This window comes from Gossypium raimondii, chromosome 3 (assembly GCF_025698545.1).
Source record: "Gossypium raimondii isolate GPD5lz chromosome 3, ASM2569854v1, whole genome shotgun sequence".
Lineage (NCBI taxonomy): Eukaryota > Viridiplantae > Streptophyta > Magnoliopsida > Malvales > Malvaceae > Gossypium > Gossypium raimondii.
The window spans coordinates 7,075,859-7,095,499 of NC_068567.1; the positions used below are offsets into that span (position 1 = coordinate 7,075,859).

The window sequence follows — 19,641 nt, forward strand, 5'->3', positions numbered from 1 at the left end:
GTTGTTGACAAAATAACAATAGGTTGCTTTTTAGATGAAAACGAAACAGCTTCGGAACCAAGCATAAAGACGTAACCTGAAGTGATTTTTTTGTCAACCGTGTCGCCTGCACAATCTCTGTCAGTAAACCCAACAAAATCTGACTTCATCGCGTTCTTGTAAAATAGTTCATATTCTTTTGTTCCGTGCAAGTATCGAAAAATTCTTTTGGCAGCGACGATATGCATCTCTATTGGATTCTCCATGTATCTACTGACCAAACTCAAAGAGTGCATAATCTCAGGCCTTGTTGTAGTTAAATACATCAAACTACCAACAATTTGCTTATAGAAACTGTTGTCCACCTTTTTCCTTTCCTGATCTTTATTTAACTTCAAACCAAACTATTAGGGATCGACCCGATTAAGCAACAAACAAGTAAAAATAGCAGAAGAAATTGAGAAGATGAACACACAAATTTAACGTGAAAAAACCCCTTCAAAGAGGATAAAAAACCATGGGCAAAGATAATTTTACTCTAATGGCAAAAGAACGAAGAGTACAAAAGATGGAGATAAAACTAAACCCCGAAAACTCGAAAAAACAAAGAACCCTTAAAACGTAAACACAAAATTCTCTGAATGTGTTATGAGTTCTAATCTAATGGTGTCTTTACTAAGGTTGTAAAATAGCTTATTTATAGGCTAAATTCATATGTCAAATAATAATAAAATAATCTAAACTAGTCTGTGTTTGACTGAAACAAATAAACAGAGTTTAACCAAAAGATTATTTCTCAAATTTGACTAAAAATAGGAGTCATACTTAACAAATCTCCACCTTGACTCATATTTCCACAACGCCATCTTTGCCAAAGCCCGCCACGAGCCTATCTTGAACTATGCAGGGAATTAACTGAGTCGAATCTATGCCTAGCCTTCGACTTGTGCACTGCCAAATCAAAACTAACCCGGGTCTGATTTTCACGAACACAGTGCCCTAACTTTTCAAAACCTGCATCCAAAAGAGAACCTCTCTTCAACGAAATGCTCATACATTTTTCCCTCCTATGACCAAGTTGCCTCCGCTCCAAACGAGTTGACTTCAACTCTGTAATGGACGAGGGACGTCCGATTTCACCGGTCACTGTAGAACCTTTCAGAATATAAAGACTGTTAGTTCTTTTACCTTTTAACAAAACGAGAGCTCCACGAGATACTTTAATGCTGCTTGACTTGATGTTGATTCTGCGTCCTTTCAAGTCTAAAATACTCAAGGAGATGAGATTCTTTCGTAAATCAGGTACATACCTGACATCTGAGAGTGTCCTAATCGTCCCATCGTGTATCCTAATTTTGACAGTACCAATACCAATTACCTTACTAGATGAATCGTTTCCCATGCGCACAACTCCACCTTCAACCGAACTGTATGTAAAGAACCATTCTCTATTGGGACACATGTGGAAAGAACATCTCGAATCTAGGATCCACTCGGACGTGAGCTTGGAGTTATCGCTCGTTGACACTAACAAGAAATCATCACCGCTTTCATCAGCCAAATTAGCATCAGCTACATCTTCCTCGTTACTCTCAGCAGCTCTTTTATTTCGCAGTTTATAACAATCTGCTTTGACGTGACCTAACTTTTTACAATAGCGACATCTTTTGTCTTGTTTCTTTGATGCTACCAAAACGGAAGCTTGCCTATCTGCCTTACTATCCAAATGAAGCTCATTGTCGAGTTTGTCTCTACTCAACAAATGACCCTTCACATCTTCAAACAAGATTTTGTCTCTGCCATAAATCAGGGTCTCCCTGAAAGACTTGTATGAAGGGGGTAAAGAGCACAATAATAGCATAGCTTGATCTTCATCATCAATATGAACCTCAACATTCTTTAAATCATTTAAAAGAGTAATGAATTGACTGATGTGATCTCTAAGAAGCTCACATTCGTTCATACGAAATGTAAATAGACGTTGTTTCAACACTAAACGGTTAGCCAGAGACTTAGTCCCATAAAGAGTTTCTAACCATTTCCACAAGGCGGATGAGGTCTTCTTCATCAATACCTCCTGCAATACCGTATTCGCGAGGCACAACTAGATTGCAGACAAGGCCTTTTCATCAAGCTCTTCCCATTCTGTTTTATTTAGATTCTCAGGCTTTTTCCCGATAACAACCTTTTTTAAACCGTATTGAACTAGAATTGCCATCATTGTAATGGCCCAAATTCAAAATTATCGGAATAGTGGTTTCGTAACCACAAATCTGATTTAAAGAGAAATTTATTTTAATATTTTTGCATAAATATTGATATGATAGGAAAAATCGTATGAAAATATCGATAGAAAAAAAAATTTTACTAATTAAGTGGTTAGTTAGAAAAAGAAATTATTGAAGGAATTAGGTAAAAATAAGATATCGAGACTTCGATCTCGTAAAACTGAGTCAAAAATATTTTTATAAATATTTGTGAAGTGTTAGTAATATGGTATTAAAATTTCGTTAGAAAATTTTAATGTTTGGGTAGTCAATTAAGTAAAAAGGACTAAATTGAAAAAGGTGTAAAAGTTACTAGAGGGATTAAATAGCTCAATTGTGAAATGAGGAGGGACATAAATTGAAAATAACCACAAAATGAGATATTTTGGGCGGCATAAGCTGAGAAAAAATCAGGAGAATTGATGAAACAAGGGTAAAATGGGAAAATAACAAATTTCACTAATATAAAAATGGGACCAAATTGGAATATCTAGAATTCTCTTCACATTTTCTGCACTCTCATCAGCCAAAAACGTCCTAAGGGTTTCTTCAAGCTGGTTTTTCATAATTTTTGCACCAAGTGAGTTAATTCTTGCCTTTTTCTTGTAATTTTTGTGTTTCTAAGACTTTTACAACTAGGTCCTATTACTAAATTCATTAGTTTTTGATTTTATGAATGATATTGAAAGTTGATATAAATATGTGCTGGAAGTTTATGAGGAAATAGGATTAAATTGATGCTTTAATTTGTTTATGAGATGATTTTATTAGGTAATTCCAATAGAAATTGATTTGTAGGACCTAATTGTGAAAAAGTTTGGAATTAAAGTTTAGTGCTGAAATTCTGATTTCCAAAGGTTATAAGGTAGTTTAAAGTGATATAATAAAGTGTTGATTGAGAAAAATCAGCTCAATTGAGAGGTTAATTGAGCAAGGACGAAATTATCATTGTTGAAAGTTTAAGGGAAAATGGTAATTAACACCATGCACTAAAACAGTTTTGGACAGCAGCAGTACTCTGACTTTGAAAATTCACCAAAAATTGTAGAGATCGAATTAGAGGATGAATAAAATATGAAATTAAATCTTATTGAGTCTAGTTTCTTATAAAAGAAACGGTGTAAGCAATGGAATTGTAAATCATGAGATATAATAGATTTTGTGAGACAAGGTCAGAATGAATTCGGGTTCCCCTGTTCTGACTTTGGAAAATCATTAAAAATTGTAAAAAAATGATTATGAGTTATAATTTATATTTTTAGAATCCTTAATGAGTCTATTTTCTGAAGAAATAAAGGGAAGCATCATCCTAATTCTGTACTGTGAGATAATTATTTTTTAGTGAAGATGGGTCAGAACTGTCATACAGTGAAACAGGGGAAACTTTAAAGAATAAACTGTACTTATTGGCTAAACCAAAAATTCTGAAATTTTTATGGTAAGAAGATATGTGAGTTTAGTTTCAGGGAAAATTAACGGATCTTAATTTGGAGTTCCGTACCTCAAGATATAAATAATTTAGTGACTGTGACTCAGTGAGGCAGCTTTGACTGCACTATAAATAATAATGGAATTGTAGAGAAAGTTACATATGAACATGAAATGTATTAGATTAATGATTAAATTTATTTATTTAGATCCAGAAAATTCAAATACGAAGCAAGATCGAGGAAAAGAAAAAGTTCGGGATTAGTAGATTTTTGTTTACGAACAAGTATCGAGGTAAGTTCGTGTAACTTGAATTATATTCATAAATGCTTGAAATGTTTGTTATTGATGTGAATATGATTTGGATGTTTATTGTATGATAATTGATGAAGTATTGATATTCTTGATGAAAAGAGAAAATAAATCCCGGTTGAATGAAAGGAAAATTCGATGGATCTCTGAAAAGGAATTTACGGTAAAAAGGATCTAGCCCGGACGGGTGATCCTAACCTGATATAGCCCTCCCGAAGAATATGTGGAAAATGGATTTAGCCCGGACGGGTAATCCGAGTTAGGGTCTGAATTTAGCCTGGACTGGTAATTCAGATCCAAGCTCATTAGAGTAATTGTCGTTGCAGGGGATTTAGCCTGGACTGGTAATCCCGACAATACTCTGTGAGTTTATATTCTGAGATTTAGCTCGACCGTAATCCATTGTAAGGATGAGGTTCATGAGTGTGCTCTCGAAATGGAAATGTCGCACATGAATATGAATTGACGGACCGGATTTGTACACTTAGGTGTACCCCTGAATATCCATCGAAATTCCAAGTAGTTCAACGGGATAAATATGGAAAAATAACAAGGAAATGGAAATCATGGAATTGAAGAGCTCATCAATCATTTATCTTTGTAATGAATTTGTATGAGGTTGAGTTTGTATGTGATAGGTATATGTTTATGTGAATTGGATGTGTGCTTGTGTTATTAAATGATGGATGTATAAGTATGGTAAGTATAATTCCTGTTGCATGAACTTACTAAGCACAAAGTGCTTACCCTGTTTCTTTTTCCCCTGTTTGTAGAGTTAAGAGCTAGGAGGTCGGATTTGGTCGGAGACACATCACACTATCAATCTCGAGATCTCGGTACATAAAGGAACTTTATTTTGGAAATCAATGGCATGTATAAGCTAGTAAATTAGATGTTAATGTGAAATGAATGTATGGTTAGCCATTGGTATGGCTAACAAATTTTGGTTTTGGTATGTGATGAAATTATCTTATGAATATGATAAATATATCTTGAAAAAAAAAATTCGGTAAAATCTGGTAATGCCTCATACTCTATTTCGGCAACGAATACGGGTAGGGGGTATTACAATCATCCGAACTTGCAACAGATTGAAATTTATCTCACCATCGAACTTCTCAATTTCAAATCTTGTTGTTGCCATATCTGAATGGGCTGATCTATGAAAATTGAACTAGCTTTGATACCACTTGTTAGGGATCGACCCGATTAAGCAACAAACAAGTAAAAATAGCAGAAGAAATTGAGAAGATGAACACACAAATTTAACGTGGAAAAACCCCTTCAAAGAGGATAAAAAACCACGGACAAAGATAATTTTACTATAATGGCAAAAGAACGAAGAGTACAAAAGATGGAGATAAAACTAAACCCCGAAAACCCGAAAAAACAAAGAACCCTCAAAACGTAAACACAAAATTCTCTGAATGTGTTATGAGTTCTAATCTAATGGTGTCTTTACTAAGGTTGTAAAATAGCCTATTTATAGGCTAAATTCATATGTCAAATAATAATAAAATAATCTAAACTAATCTGTGTTTGACTGAAACAAATAAACAGAGTTTAACCAAAAGATTATTTCTCAAATTTGACTAAAAATAAGAGTCATACTTAACACAAACTCAGCTGGTGTACTAACTAAATTGCATTCATTCATTTAAAACCTAATCAAAACATCTTGCACACACTTTCTTTGTGAAATAAAAATTCCAACTGGAGATTGCACCATTTCAATTCCAAGAAAATAATGCATCTTTCCAAGATCGGCCATGTCAAACTCAAGCATCATAGACTGTTTAACTTTCTCAAACATAGTGACATTATTTTCGGTATAAATCAAATCATCAACCTATAGGCATACAATAAGCATATTTCCATCTTCTCCTATCTTAACAAATAGAGTATGCTCATAGAACATTTTTGAAATCCGTCATGTAAGAAATAGGTTTCGATTCGACTATACCAAGCACGAGGAGCTTGTTTTAGCCTGTATAGTGCCGTTTTCAATTTATAAACTTTATTTTCACATTCAAGCTTCACATAATTAGGGGGTTGATTGATGAATACCTTTTCTTGAATATCACCATGCAAGAATGCCGATTTCACTGAAAAATGGACCAAGTATGCAATGCTTTCACCAATCTAATTATATCGTACCGAGCTACTGGAGTGAAGACTTCCTTGTAATCAACACCAAATTTTTGCTTCAGATTTTTCATGTAAATAATATACTTAAGTTTTTCTACTAAAATCATCAATGAACGATATAAAATATCGTTTACCTCTATTTGACATTGGATTGATGGGCCCACACAAGTCTGAATGCACAAGTTCCAACGCCTTCCTCTCTCTCTATGATTTTCCTTTTTGAAATGGTTCCCAATGTTGTGTATCAATGACATATTCTTCACATACTTGAGAAGGAATCTAAATTTTTGAGATGCTTGTCACCATATTTTTCTGCTGTAACGTTTTGAGCCCACCAAAGTTGAGATGCCCTTAGGGGAAATGCCATAACCAAGACTCATCCTTCACTTTTGTTAAAAAACATGAATGAGTGAGACTTTAGAGATAAAACAGAAACATTCGATTTGATGTCATGTTCACCTGAGCGATTAAGCACAATTTCTCATCTTGAATTCTGCATACTCCATTTTTAATGAAAACTTCGTACCCCTTCTCTTGCAACTGACCCACACTAAGTAAGTTGGTCTTCAAATCTGGAATGAAAAGAACATTAGAAATGGTGTGGATAATTTCTCCTTTGGTTTGGAGAGTGATTTTTCCTTTTCCCATGACAGATATCGTGGAGCTGTTACCGAACTTGATAGTGTTGCGAAAAGATTCATCTAGTTCGAAAAAAATTCTCTTATCTCCACACATGTTGCTACAGCCAATGTCTAGATACCACAAGTTTTGTTGTGTTTATTCATTCATATAACACACCATCAAAAGAGACACCTCTTCCTCTTATTTTGCAAAATTAGTTGATTCTTCCCTATCTTGCTTATTTAAATTAGTTCAACATTCTAACTAATAATGACCATACTTGTGACACCTATAACATTCAACTTTTGACTTGTTTGCTGACCTTAGACGATGAGTTGTTGAGTTATGACCTCCTGGTTCCCGTCATCTTCCTTAAAATTAACTTCCTCTCCTTTTTACTTCTATTTTTACCTCCTTTAAACATCGAGTGATTACCTGTTGAAGCTTTCAAAGCTTGCTCCCCATTGTCTTGATGCTTGATCTTTTGTTCATGTATTAGTAAAGAGCTTTTCAGCTCATCAAGTGAGAGGTCATCAATATCCTTGGATTCCTCAATTGCATAGACAACAAAATTGAATTTCGGTGTCAAGGATTTGAGTATCTTTTCAATTATGATGATATCCATCGTACATCTGTATCTTGTTGACGATTGCCATGACTCATGAGAAATAAATTGCAATTGACTCACCATACTTCATCTTAAGGTTTTCAAACTCTGTACAAAGTGTTTGAAGTTGTTGATTCTTTTCTTTTGTTGAGGCTTCATAATTTTTCTTCATCGAATCCTAGATCTTCTTAGAGGTGTATTTGCAATGAATGGTCTCCAAGATTGAACGATCAATAGCTTGAAACAAATAATTTTTAGCCTTCAAATCCTTCAATTTCATTCCTTGGATTTCTGTCCTTTGTACGTTTGACATTGTTGCTGTTAATTATGGTATTCCATCCGAGACAACTTGCCAATATTCTTTTGATCTCAGAAAATTCTCCATTAGCATTCGCCAATGATCATAATGACCATCAAAGCGAGGAATCACTGGTTGTACAAAGCTGTCAAAGGCCATTGCTATTAAACAAAACCAAGCTCTGATACCACTGTTAACAGTAAAGAATAGCAGAGTTTCAAGTAAAGTAGAAGAGATGAGAAGAAGTGGAAATATTCACATCAACTTTATTCAGCAAGGAAATCTATAAATAAGCAGTACATATAATAGATGAAAGCTAAAATTAGCAACTAAAAGAGAAAATTGGAACTGCAACCTAATAACTAGGGAAGTGATTGCATGAATAACAATTTCTTAAGGATTAGGATATTAACAATAGACTAGAACAACTGACATTATTAATTTTACTTAACAAAGATTTAGATGAATCTAGACGTTGTCCAAATTTATTTTAGACATGCATTTTTTGTGATTTTATATTTTAATAATTTCAAAATAATAATATAAAAAAACTTGATTTTTATTTCACATGCACAATTAATATGGACAAACAAATGTTCGATTTAGATGAATCTAGACATCATCCGCTTGTCTAGATTCATTTTGGATGTGCATTTTTAGTAATTTTATATTTTATAATAATAATAATAATAATAATAATACAAAAAAATGATATTTTGAGAAACACTTCCATAATTTTTAGAATTTTTTAGAATTTCATGTTTTAATTTCTAAGAGTACAACATATTTTCTATTAGATACTAGATAAACGGATGACAACAACTGTGTTGCTCCTAAAAGATCCCACCTTGATGTCTAAAGAGGATCATCGTTGAATATTGAGAGGAAGAGTGCGTTCATTTGTACAATGTAACATTGTCGAATCGACTTTTTAAAATTTTATGATTTGTTTTAAAACGTATAATTATAATTTTAAAATTTCTTTTATAATTTTAGCAAATAAATTACCAATTTTAAGAATTTTTATATTTTTATTTTTGAATTTTTTAGAATAATTGTTAAAAATATTTAAATGTATTAAAATGATATTTTAGTTATAATTTAAGAGTAAAATTAGTTATTAACCCATCGAGATAACGTATCATAATATCATTTTATTAAGGAGTAACAAATGAATAACCAAAATGCAAGAACTCGATAACGCGACTAATATGTAACTTTTGAAAGTTGCATATCCAAAATGTAATTTTAATCAAAATTTAGCGACAATTCATGTAGTTTACAAAATTTTTATTACTTAAATGAGTTTGTTCATGCTTTTTTGCTATCATTCTTAAACGACTCATAACTCTCCGGATCATTAAATTGGAGGATATATTAAATTTATTTATATTTTACACATCAAATTTCAAATAAATAAAGATGGTTAATTTATTTTATTTGAAAAATCTAATTGTTAAATATAGATTCACTATTACATAAATATTAAAGCCAAGAAAAATAAAGTTCTAAAACAGGTAAGCTTAAATTAATATATAATTATTAAAATTAACAATTTAATACAAAATTATAAATGATGAGTTGAAAAGATTAGTTATACTAAGAAAAGTGCTTTAAGAATTTAACCTTAAAGAGTTGAAAATTGAGTCAAGATGCGTTCCTTAGAATCTATATAATTATATATAAAGTCACGTGTAACACTATGGTTCATTTTTTATATAAATAATAGTTAAATTTAAAATTTTTAAATTTTTAAAATTTAATTTATATATTTTAATTTTAATATAATTTAGTTTTTATATTTTTATAATATTTTTAATTAATTTAAATAGTTAATAAATTTAACATTTTAATTAAAATGTTACATGGTTATATATAATTTAAATGTTCATCTTAGAGATTAACAGTGGTTTTCAATTTATTTTAGATTTACCTTACTTTTCTTTTTCTCACATTATAAAGAAAATGGTTAAATTTTAGTTTGGCCCATGCACTATATTAAAATTTGAAATTTAATCTATATATTTTTATTTTTTACATCATTTGATTTCTCTACTTTTATAACGTGATTAGTTAGTCTAAATAATTAATATTGTTAACTATTTAAATCAAAATCTTAAGGCAAAGTTTTCTTAACAACATTATTCCAATAGGAAAAATTATTTTTATCATGACGAGTTTAAATGTGTTTTATTAAGAAAAAACCTAATCAATATTTTCAATGTTATTTTATTATTATATAAGTACCGAGTGAATTTTCTTTAATTTCAAAATGTCACATTAGAGAGTTTAATAAAATAAATTTAATGGTGATAACAACTTAACTTAAATTTTTAGATTCAAACAGTAGAAAGAATAAACTTTTAAAAGTAAAAATTGAGAAACTAAGTTCTCAAAATACAAAATATATATAAATTTAGATTAAATTTTAATATTCAAAAGTTTTACTTTATAATTTAACAAAAATAAATAATCAAACTATTTCTTAAAAAATAGTGTGTGTTTTTAAAAAGTAAATTTAAAGCCATCAATCTCAACCTTAAAGTTAACCCACCAACTTATTTACTAAAAAATATCGAAGAAATAAAGAAATCATGTGAATAAACCAATATTTAAAAAAAATGATAGGAATAAGCGGTTTTTATAAACCGGCCAAAAAGTGGTACCCGAGACCCGGCCTGTTCTCTAAACGGGTCTAATTTTTTTGCTCAAACTCATATTTTGGGCCTATATTTTTACTCAAATCCTCTCATATTTTGGACGAACAGTCGGGCTGGGCCGCCCCGCCATGGACACCTCTACTCCCTCCCAAACTGTCTTCAATTAAGCCCCCTAAATTAGCAACAAAAGGCATCTGAATTTAGCAAATTTAAACTTGGAAGTATCCAAAAAACGAGGGTTTTCAAGCCTTTTAACTCTAAGCGGAAAAGTGAAAGCCGAAATCCTGACTAAAACAAGGAGAAAACACCCCACAAATTAGAACGTGTAATAAACGCGCCACATGAATTGGACTGTAACGTAAAAACCCATCGTTTTCACTAGCTTTATACTAACCACGTAAGGTAATAACGCATGAAAGCTCACCCATGATCTTTGCTGTATTTAAGCATTTGGTCAAAAGAGAGTTTAACTTTGACTTATCTACGTATCTAAAGGCTTACGCATTTCAAATTAATTCAGAAATTATAAAAAATCTATTTTTTATAAAATAATAAATATTATTTTTATAAATACCAAATATTATTATTGAGAATTTTGTATTTTATGTAAAAATTTAGAACAATGCAAAAATTATATGTAAATTTATTTAACACAACTTCATTTTAAAAAAAAATATTATTATAAAATATTTAAAAGAAATTGTATATTAATCTTTTACAGGAACAGGTGTCGGACACCAACTTAATTAGGAAATTAAAAAAAGAAAAAGAAAGAAAGAAACCGCCAACAGGAAGCAAAAGGAAACGGGTGGAGTTTTCTGAGTTTTGGCTTCCTTAACAGAGGAGAGTTTTGAAGTGGAAGAAGGTGATAAAAAAAACCTTTGAATTTTAATTTATTTAATTGTCAAAGCTTTGAAGCTTCGCGTGTTTTTCAAATTGATTGTGTAAAGGAAGGGAAAGCAAACAATGGAAACGCCGCAAGGGGAGGAGCTCTTGAGGAAGATCCAAGAACTGCAAGTAGGACATGCGCATCTCATGCGAGAAATGTCAAGGTTAAAACAATCCGGTGGTGAGTCAATTCACGACTCAACTCGTCGAGGATCCCGCCGTACTTCCCCTCAATGGCCTTTATTTCTCGGGGACGCGTTGGCTGCTGCCGGTTCTGGTTCTGTTCGACTTCCATTACGAATAGAGAGCGGGAGCTGCGGCACCACAAATGGAGGCGGTGGCGACGCAGGAAGAACAAGAACCGGGAATTCATGGACAGCGGCGGCTAATTTGACTAACAGTCAGTATTTAAATATTTTACAGTCTATGGGACAATCTGTTTATATATATGATCTTGGAGGCCGTGTATTCTATTGGTAAGTTTAAACTTTAAATAGGGTTACTTTCTTTCCTTTCTTCTTTTTTTCAGTTGCAATGTTCGTGATTTTTTTTCTTAAAATTTTGTGTGTGTGTGTTTTTGCAGGAACCGAGCTGCTGAAAAACTTTTTGGTTATTCAGAAGCAGAAGCTTTAGGACAAGATATTATTAAGCTTGTTTGTCAACCTAAGTATTTCAGGATTGCAGCTAATATAGTTCATCTGGTTACTGCTGGGGAGAGTTGGGCTGGGCTGTTTCCTATTAAGAATAGAATAGGGGAGAATATTTCTGTAGTTACAACTGTTACTCCTTTTTATGATGAAAATGGTTCTGTGGTGGGAATCACCTGTGTGACCTGTGATTCGCGGCCTTTTCAAGAAACCAAGTTTGAATTTTCAGCTGAAAGGCAACCGAAAGGAAATTCTTCAGCCTTTATCCGGTCTAAAAACGCCATCTCGGTTAAACTTGGTCTTGATCCTCAGCAGCCTCTGCAAGCTGCAATTGTATCAAAAATATCAAATTTGGTATTAGTTTCTTAATTCTTTATATATGCTTATTTTTGGTTTCTTTTGTTTTGATTTGGGCTGATTCACGAGTTAACCAAAGCAGGCGTCCAAGGTGAGCAACAAAGTGAAATCCAGAATTAGGACTGGCGAGAATCGTGTTGATCCTTATGATCATAAAGAAGACGCAACTTCCAGTGGAGTCTGTACACCTAAGGGAGATATGCGGCCACCCACCCATGGTGTACTTTATCCTTTTGATAACGAGTCCACTGTAATGAACTCTATAGATTTTGGTGATGAGAATGAAGGAAAACCTGGAATCCAAAAATTTACGACCTTTATAGCTCTGACAGGGATATCTTTGCCTTGGAAAGGGAACAGTCAAGAAGAATCAGAGGCCAAGACTACTCATTCCATAAGGCCTTGTGAGGGTAATGATCAAGAGAATGAAACATTTCTACTAAAGGGCCCATATTTGGGTACAAAACCTGATGACCATATTAATGAGTACGACAGACCTATCAACAATGACGCATTAGGTTCTTCATCATCTTCTGCTAATGTTAACAGCACAAGCAGTGTCAGCAGCTCGGGGAGTACTGGTGGTAGTCCTGTTAATAGAGTTCATATGGACACTGACTGTGTAGATTATGAAATATTGTGGGAAGAGTTGACGATTGGGGAGCAAATTGGGCAAGGTAATTTCCTTCAATTAACAGCAACTGGGAGACATGAAGGAATTATGAACTTGTTTATAACTGGAGCCATTACTTTATGTTAAAACTCTCTACTGATTCTACTTCATTCTTACTTGATGTCGTGGGTAATATCATGGTCTGTACTTACTTATTTAAGTACTTAATTCTCCTTTGCTTTCCTTGTAGGTTCTTGTGGAACAGTATATCATGGTCTGTGGTATGCCTCAGTATGTTCTCTTACTCCTTTCACTGCCTTATTTTTTGGGAGGATGAATAAACACATTATTGATGGTACTATATGGTGTTGAGTTCGTATAAATTGGAAAATTGGTGACATACCCATCAGCCAATTGTTCTATATGGTGTTGAGGATTATAGGTTCATCACCTACATTGATCCTTAAGTCTAATATAGACAGTGCAATATGAAAAATGCGGAGTTCATTTCGGGATCTTATGCCATACTTGCAGTCCATTCCGGTTAATGGAAGGCATGATGTCATTGCTATACATGAGCTGTTTTACTCGTTAGTTATTTATATTGGTTTTACATATATAGAAATGGTAGGAAGCATGAAAAAATGTAAATCACCTTACTATTTGTGGAAATCTACCATTTTCATGTTATCGCAGGATGTTGCTGTCAAGGTATTCCCGAACCTGGAATATTCAGATGATGTCATACATTCTTTTAGACAGGAGGTGTGCATTATTGTAAAATTACATTTAAATTGCTTTGCAGTCGCCAACTGGCTAAGATAACTGCATTTATTATCGTTTTGAGTTTCTTTCTTCCTCTTCTAATTCTGCTCTGACTATTTCCCTTCTGCTTTGAAGGTTTCTCTGATGAAAAGACTGCGGCATCCAAATGTTCTGCTGTTTATGGGAGCTGTCACTTCACCTCAACGTCTCTGCATTGTTACTGAATTCCTTCAACGGTTCGATCTCCACCTTTTGAAATTCCTTTTTGGCATTTATGGAACATTAACATTGCATATCTATTGTTCTTTGAAACAGTAGATTTGTTGGTTTAATTTACTTCATCGTTAATGAATGCTTATTTATATTTTATCGATGTAGTGGGAGTTTGTTTCGATTGCTACAGAGGAATGCTGCAAAATTAGAGAGGAAACGGCGTGTTCATATGGCTCTGGATATTGTGAGTCTCAAGTAGTTTTGGGTTCTCATTTTTTTGCAACTTCGTGATTTTCCTCAGGTTGTGGTGGCGTGTAGTGCCATCATACGCCAATCTGTATTTTTTTAATCTATTCTTGTTTGCACCGCTGGAGTGCCCTGCCCTCATTAATTCATCTTATTGATTGAACTGCTAAGGCACGAGGCATGAATTATCTTCACCATTGCAATCCGACTATCGTTCATCGTGATTTGAAGTCTTCAAATCTCCTAGTTGATAAGAATTGGACTGTGAAGGTTTGCTTTAGTTATGTGCATCTGTTTTAATTGGAATTGGGGTGAAGCTAGAAATATTTGTAGGGGCCCGAAATTAAATTATATATTTTTACCATATTATAAATGTAATTTCATTCTTTTAATAGCTTATATCTTTATAATTTTTAAAGGCCTAAATTAAATTTTATTATTTTTTTAAGTTAAAAGTATAATTTTACTACTATTAATTTAAAATTTTATAAATCATAAAAAGCCTAAATGAAAAAAATTTTATCTTAAGGGGATTTGGGCCTCTGCAGCCCCTGGCTCCGACCCAGATTGGAAATATAGTTTCAGTTTTGCCTCAGGTTTCGAAGATACTTGTTTTAGGGCTACCTTTTATTTGACCAGGTTGGCGATTTTGGTTTGTCACGTCTCAAGCATGCAACGTTTCTCACTACTAAGACTGGGAAAGGAACGGTATTGAGTGAAACTTGTAGTTCATCGATAATATTAATCTAAGTCTAAATCATTGTGAGAGCATGCATAACTTAATAGTTTGGTTGAATTTTCTTGTAGCCTCAATGGATGGCGCCAGAAGTTCTTCGCAATGAACCCTCCGATGAGAAGTATGTTGCAAATGACTTCTCCTCTCTTTTTCACTTCACACAACATATCCCCATCCCAGAGCCCAATCGCGTTCACCATTTTTATTCACTACTGACCTTGTATTTCTTGTTCTTTCTGGGAAACACATAGGTCCGATATTTATAGTTTTGGAGTCATATTATGGGAACTTGCTACTGGGAAGATACCTTGGGAGAATCTCAACTCAATGCAGGTATAGTTCTCAACTTTTGATTTAAAAAAATGCAATATATTTGCATGCGAAGAGTCTATCATCATCAATCCATCTGCATCTCTTCTAAAGAGGAGATCCTATGTTGGATCCCATCTTTGAGTCGTATTTTCACTTTATAAAGTCTTGTAGCTCTGCATATATGGACAACAGTGTGTTTAGGATACTTGTAGGTGATTGGAACTGTCGGGTTCATGAACCAACGACTTGAGATTCCGAAGGATTTAGATCCACTGTGGGCTTCGATAATAGAGAGTTGCTGGCTCAGGTGGGTTATCTCCTCGTAACGTTTTCATGTTTGGTTTCTTTTTTTTTTAGATCCGAGCTGTAGCATACAGGTACATAAGTTAATTCAATATTATGAACCACATACCATTACAAGCCTCAAGCATCGCGTGATATTTTAATCAAATTACGTACAATAAGATATGATGACCTAATTATTTAAGAACCATTTACATAATTGACTTTGGTAGTAGTTTAGTTATAATTTTGATCCGATTGTCTTCAGGATTAAAAGCAAACTTTGTTTCTCCTGTAGTCATTGTAATTTTCAATTGTGATATTACCTGTGAAACTATAACTTTTTCCGAAACCAGTGATCCTCGAAGTCGGCCAACGTTTCTGGAACTGATGGACAAGCTTAGGGAGCTTCAAAGACGATGCGCCATCCAACTTCAGCAAGCCCGTAACTCGGCTGGAGACTGCTCTCAAAAGGGATCATGAATCAAATCCAAGTGTTTTTGGATTCATTTCTTCCCTCGGCAAAAGCTATCGATTGGTTGAAGCATGGGCAGAATTGACACATAGACTTGCGACATTGGCGTTGAAAATCTCAGGCTGGACAAAGATGAAAAGGAGACGGTACTTACCCTGTGACCAACCCCGAGTTTCATCGTGATTGGATTGGTTGTTAGTGAATGTCGGTTGTTCTTTTTCATGTCAGCCTGGATTTGTTTTTTTATATTATTTGATTCGGAGGGAATGTTAATAAAGGCATATTATAATATGTCGAAACCATTTTTAATTTAAAAAACAAAAAATTTAGTTGTCGACTTAAAAATGAAAATTGGGAACTCGCCACCGATCTTTTATTGAGGTGTGATCGGATCACCTTGAAAATAATTTTAGGTCTGCGAATTTTGAGAAAATAAGTTCGGGAGTCGGTTACGCACGAGGAAGGGTTGGCACCCTCGTGACGCCCAAAATTGGTACCGAATTGATTGTTTAATGTCTTAATGTCAAAATTTGGAAAGATTTTAAAATACGATCCTTTTAACTTTGAATAAGTTGAATAATAAAACACTCTTATTTCAAGGAAATAAAAAAGTCACACCCAGTGAGTTAGGGCACAACATTTTTAATCTTCAAAATTAAGTTTATCTTTTAACTTTAAAAACCCATGCATTCGAGAAGGATATTTGATTATTCGGGTCAAATGAGAAAATCAAAACCTAGTAAGTTAGGGTTCGATTTCACAAAAGTCCTAAACATCGAATATTGCCTTTATTTATTTGTTAGAAAAAATCCTCGTCTCGAGAAAGTAACATGTCATATCGAATGCATTAGGACACAATGTGTCGAATCCCCAAGAATGGGTTTTTATTTGAAATTTGTATGTTTAAAAATTCGATTATTTAGATTCGACGAGAAAAATTGGAACCCAATACGTTAGGGCTCAATTCTCTCGAGGATTCCAAACTTCGAGTGTTTTGAAGATTTTTGAATAAATTCGTTTTGATACTTAAATGACATTAAACATAGTCTTTTGAACAAATAAAACGATGAAATAATAATGTAGAACACGAAATGGTATTCGTGAATTAAGATGCACGCTAATAAACGACAAAGAATCAATAGATATGCGCAAACAATATAATACACGTAAGCAATTATCTCACATCACATATTACAAATACTAACATTAAAAGCAAATGAATTATAAGGAATATCAAGCAAATCAATACAAACAAAGTATAATAAGTCTAAAGTAAAATAAAAAACATGCAAGGAGAAGATTCAAAATTATCAATGTACAATAAATTATATGCATAAAATTTCGTCATAATAATGTATATATACGAGTTTGCAATAGATTTAAAGGAAAGTAAAAGAAATATTAGATAAAAAATGTAATAACGAAACAATTTAAAGCAAATACATAAGAAAAATACATAATATACCAAATAATATACATACATAATAATATATAAAAGGTTGAAACAAGTGAAATATGAAGTAGGGTTTTTTAAAGAAAATAATTATATACATGAGAATAAGTAAAATAGAATAATATGGGATGAATAATATATCATAAATGGTATATAAATAATATTAAATTTACATAAAATATATAGAATAATACATAATAAATTTGAAGAATGATACATGAAAACTTAAAATAATTATATGATAAATTTAAAATAATATGTGATAAATTTAAACAACATTCATAAAGGATTTAAAATAATATTAAGCACAAATATAAAAATAAAGTTAGATTTAAAAATTAAATATATAAAAAAAATAATGAAATATAAATACTTAAATGAGTTAAAAAAACAAATTAAATCAAGTTAATAAGGATTAAATTGGTTTTAAAACAAAATCAGAAAGAAAAAAAGCGAAAATAAATAAAATTTAAGGACAAAAATGCAGTGCGCGAATAACATGGGGGACTAATTGGGAAATATTCCCCGTCCTCCCAAAACGCGGCACTTCGAACGGACTGAAATGACACAAAAATAAAATATCCAGCCGAATCTAAAAGAATAAAAAAACTTGATTTTGATACGCTATAAAACACAAGGGACCAAGTGCGTAAATATACCCTTCACCGCAAAAGCATGCGGATCCCTAAGGTATTGGGTCGGGTCGGCGGGTATGGACCAATACGGCGCCGTTTTGGAGCCACTGATCAAACTCCAAACGGCGTCGTTTCATGCATCACGGAAGGGCCAAAACCCTAATATGGCAGCCACCTCTTCTCCTTTTTTAAAACGAAAAGAAAAAGATAAGTAAAGGGAAAATAAAAAAAAGGGAGAATGCTCTCCTCTTTGCGCCGCTTTGCGCATTGAGGGCGTTCAGACGGCTTTCGAACCTAGCCCGTTCTCCGACGACGACGAAGAGGGCTAAGATCGCACTACCAGGTACGTCCCTCCCTTCCTTTCTGTTATTTCTCTCCTCAACTAACCACTAATGAGCATGAAACTAAAAAAAGGAAGAAAATGAATCGGGCAACCAGTAAAGAATAAACAAAAAACTAGAGAATCACCTTTTCTTTGAAATTTTTTTGAGTTTTTTTTATTTCTTAAAAACTGCCCCTTTACAGCGTTTGTATGGGGTTCTTTTTATAACCCGAATTATAGAATATCAAAAGAAAATAAAAAAATCCTCTCCTGAATCCCCATTTTTTCTTATTTTATCTATTTTTCTCTGATTTGCTCTCGATTTCTGCCCGCATTTTTTGTTTGCTTGTGCTCTGTTGCTTGTTTGTGTGCATTCGTTGCAGGTGTACGGAGGCGCGGACGTGGCACATACGTGGGAGAGGCATGCTCGTGCGGAGGTGACAGAGGCTAGGGCAGGAGCGGCTATACGTGCGTAGGCGCAACACGCGCAAGGAGAAGGCCTGGTGGTTACGGCGCTAGTTGGGGTTGATGCTAGGGTTTCCCCTTCTGTTGGGTTAGTCGGGCCAGGGTATTGGGCTTAGGTTTAGGTTTAGGCTAATGGGGTTTGTACTGGGCCATAACGGATTAGCAATTTGGGCTAGACATTGGGTTAAAATAATTTGGGCCACGTTAGGCCCATGTGTTTGGACTGTGGACTTTGATTATATTTGTTTTTTCATTTGGTTTACTTTAGTAGCGGGCCGGGCAAAATTTGGGCTTAACAATATATATTGTGAATCATCCTCTTCTATATTTGAATTTGTAGTGAGCACTGTTGGGGATGAACCCGGTTAAGCAATGAACAAATAAAATAATGAAAAAAATTGAAAAGATCGAACACAAATATTTTACGTGAAAAAATACTCTAAAGAGGATAAAAATCACGGGTAAAGTTAATTTCACTAAAACGAAAAAAATGAAGAGTATAAAATATGAAAATAAAACTAAACTCTAAAATCAAAAATAAGAACACTCAAAACGTAAACATAAAATTCTCTAAAAGCTTGTAAAAGTTAATACCCAAATGTGCAATGAGGTTATCTTTCTAGGGTGGAAAAAAGGTCTCTTTGTATGCCAAATTTGTAGGTCGACTAATTTTAAAATAGCCTACATTAATCAAAGTTTAAGTGGGAAACTAAAAACAGAGTTTAACTAAGAGAAGAAATGTTGAAAAATAGGAGGCATAACTCCACAAATCTCTACATTGACTCGTATTTCCACAACGCCTTCTTTGCCAAAGCCCGTGGTCCACAGGCTTATCTCGAATTATGCAGGATATTAATTGAGTCGAAGTTTTTCTTAGAAGCTGGAAGACTTCTAGTCTTCGACTTGTGCATT

General features: G+C 33.4%; 1 protein-coding gene and 1 long non-coding RNA gene across 4 annotated transcripts; both read left to right on the top strand.

Annotated features, from left to right (window-relative positions):
* The first annotated feature begins 11,092 nt into the window (after nucleotides 1-11,092).
* Nucleotides 11,093-16,143, top strand: LOC105796907 (uncharacterized). Of its 3 annotated transcripts, XM_052628054.1 has the most exons (14): nucleotides 11,106-11,185; nucleotides 11,271-11,684; nucleotides 11,792-12,209; nucleotides 12,295-12,889; nucleotides 13,076-13,116; nucleotides 13,522-13,590; nucleotides 13,726-13,826; nucleotides 13,969-14,047; nucleotides 14,221-14,319; nucleotides 14,689-14,757; nucleotides 14,857-14,906; nucleotides 15,037-15,118; nucleotides 15,310-15,404; nucleotides 15,736-16,143. In XM_052628054.1, exons 2-14 carry the CDS (start codon nucleotides 11,287-11,289, stop codon nucleotides 15,860-15,862), a joined length of 2,223 nt encoding a protein of 740 aa, XP_052484014.1. In that variant the 5' UTR covers nucleotides 11,106-11,185; nucleotides 11,271-11,286; the 3' UTR covers nucleotides 15,863-16,143. The 3 variants fall into 3 exon arrangements, with proteins under 3 accessions (XP_052484016.1, XP_052484015.1, XP_052484014.1); XM_052628056.1 differs by lacking the exon at nucleotides 15,310-15,404 and having other exon boundaries at nucleotides 11,093-11,684; nucleotides 15,736-15,864; XM_052628055.1 differs by lacking the exon at nucleotides 15,736-16,143 and having other exon boundaries at nucleotides 11,093-11,684; nucleotides 15,299-15,404.
* Nucleotides 16,144-18,018: 1,875 nt separating this feature from the next.
* On the top strand, nucleotides 18,019-19,056 carry LOC105796910 (uncharacterized). Its single transcript, XR_001134559.2, has 2 exons — nucleotides 18,019-18,285; nucleotides 18,648-19,056. It is a non-coding gene; the product is annotated as an uncharacterized LOC105796910 (long non-coding RNA).
* Nucleotides 19,057-19,641: the final 585 nt, after the last annotated feature.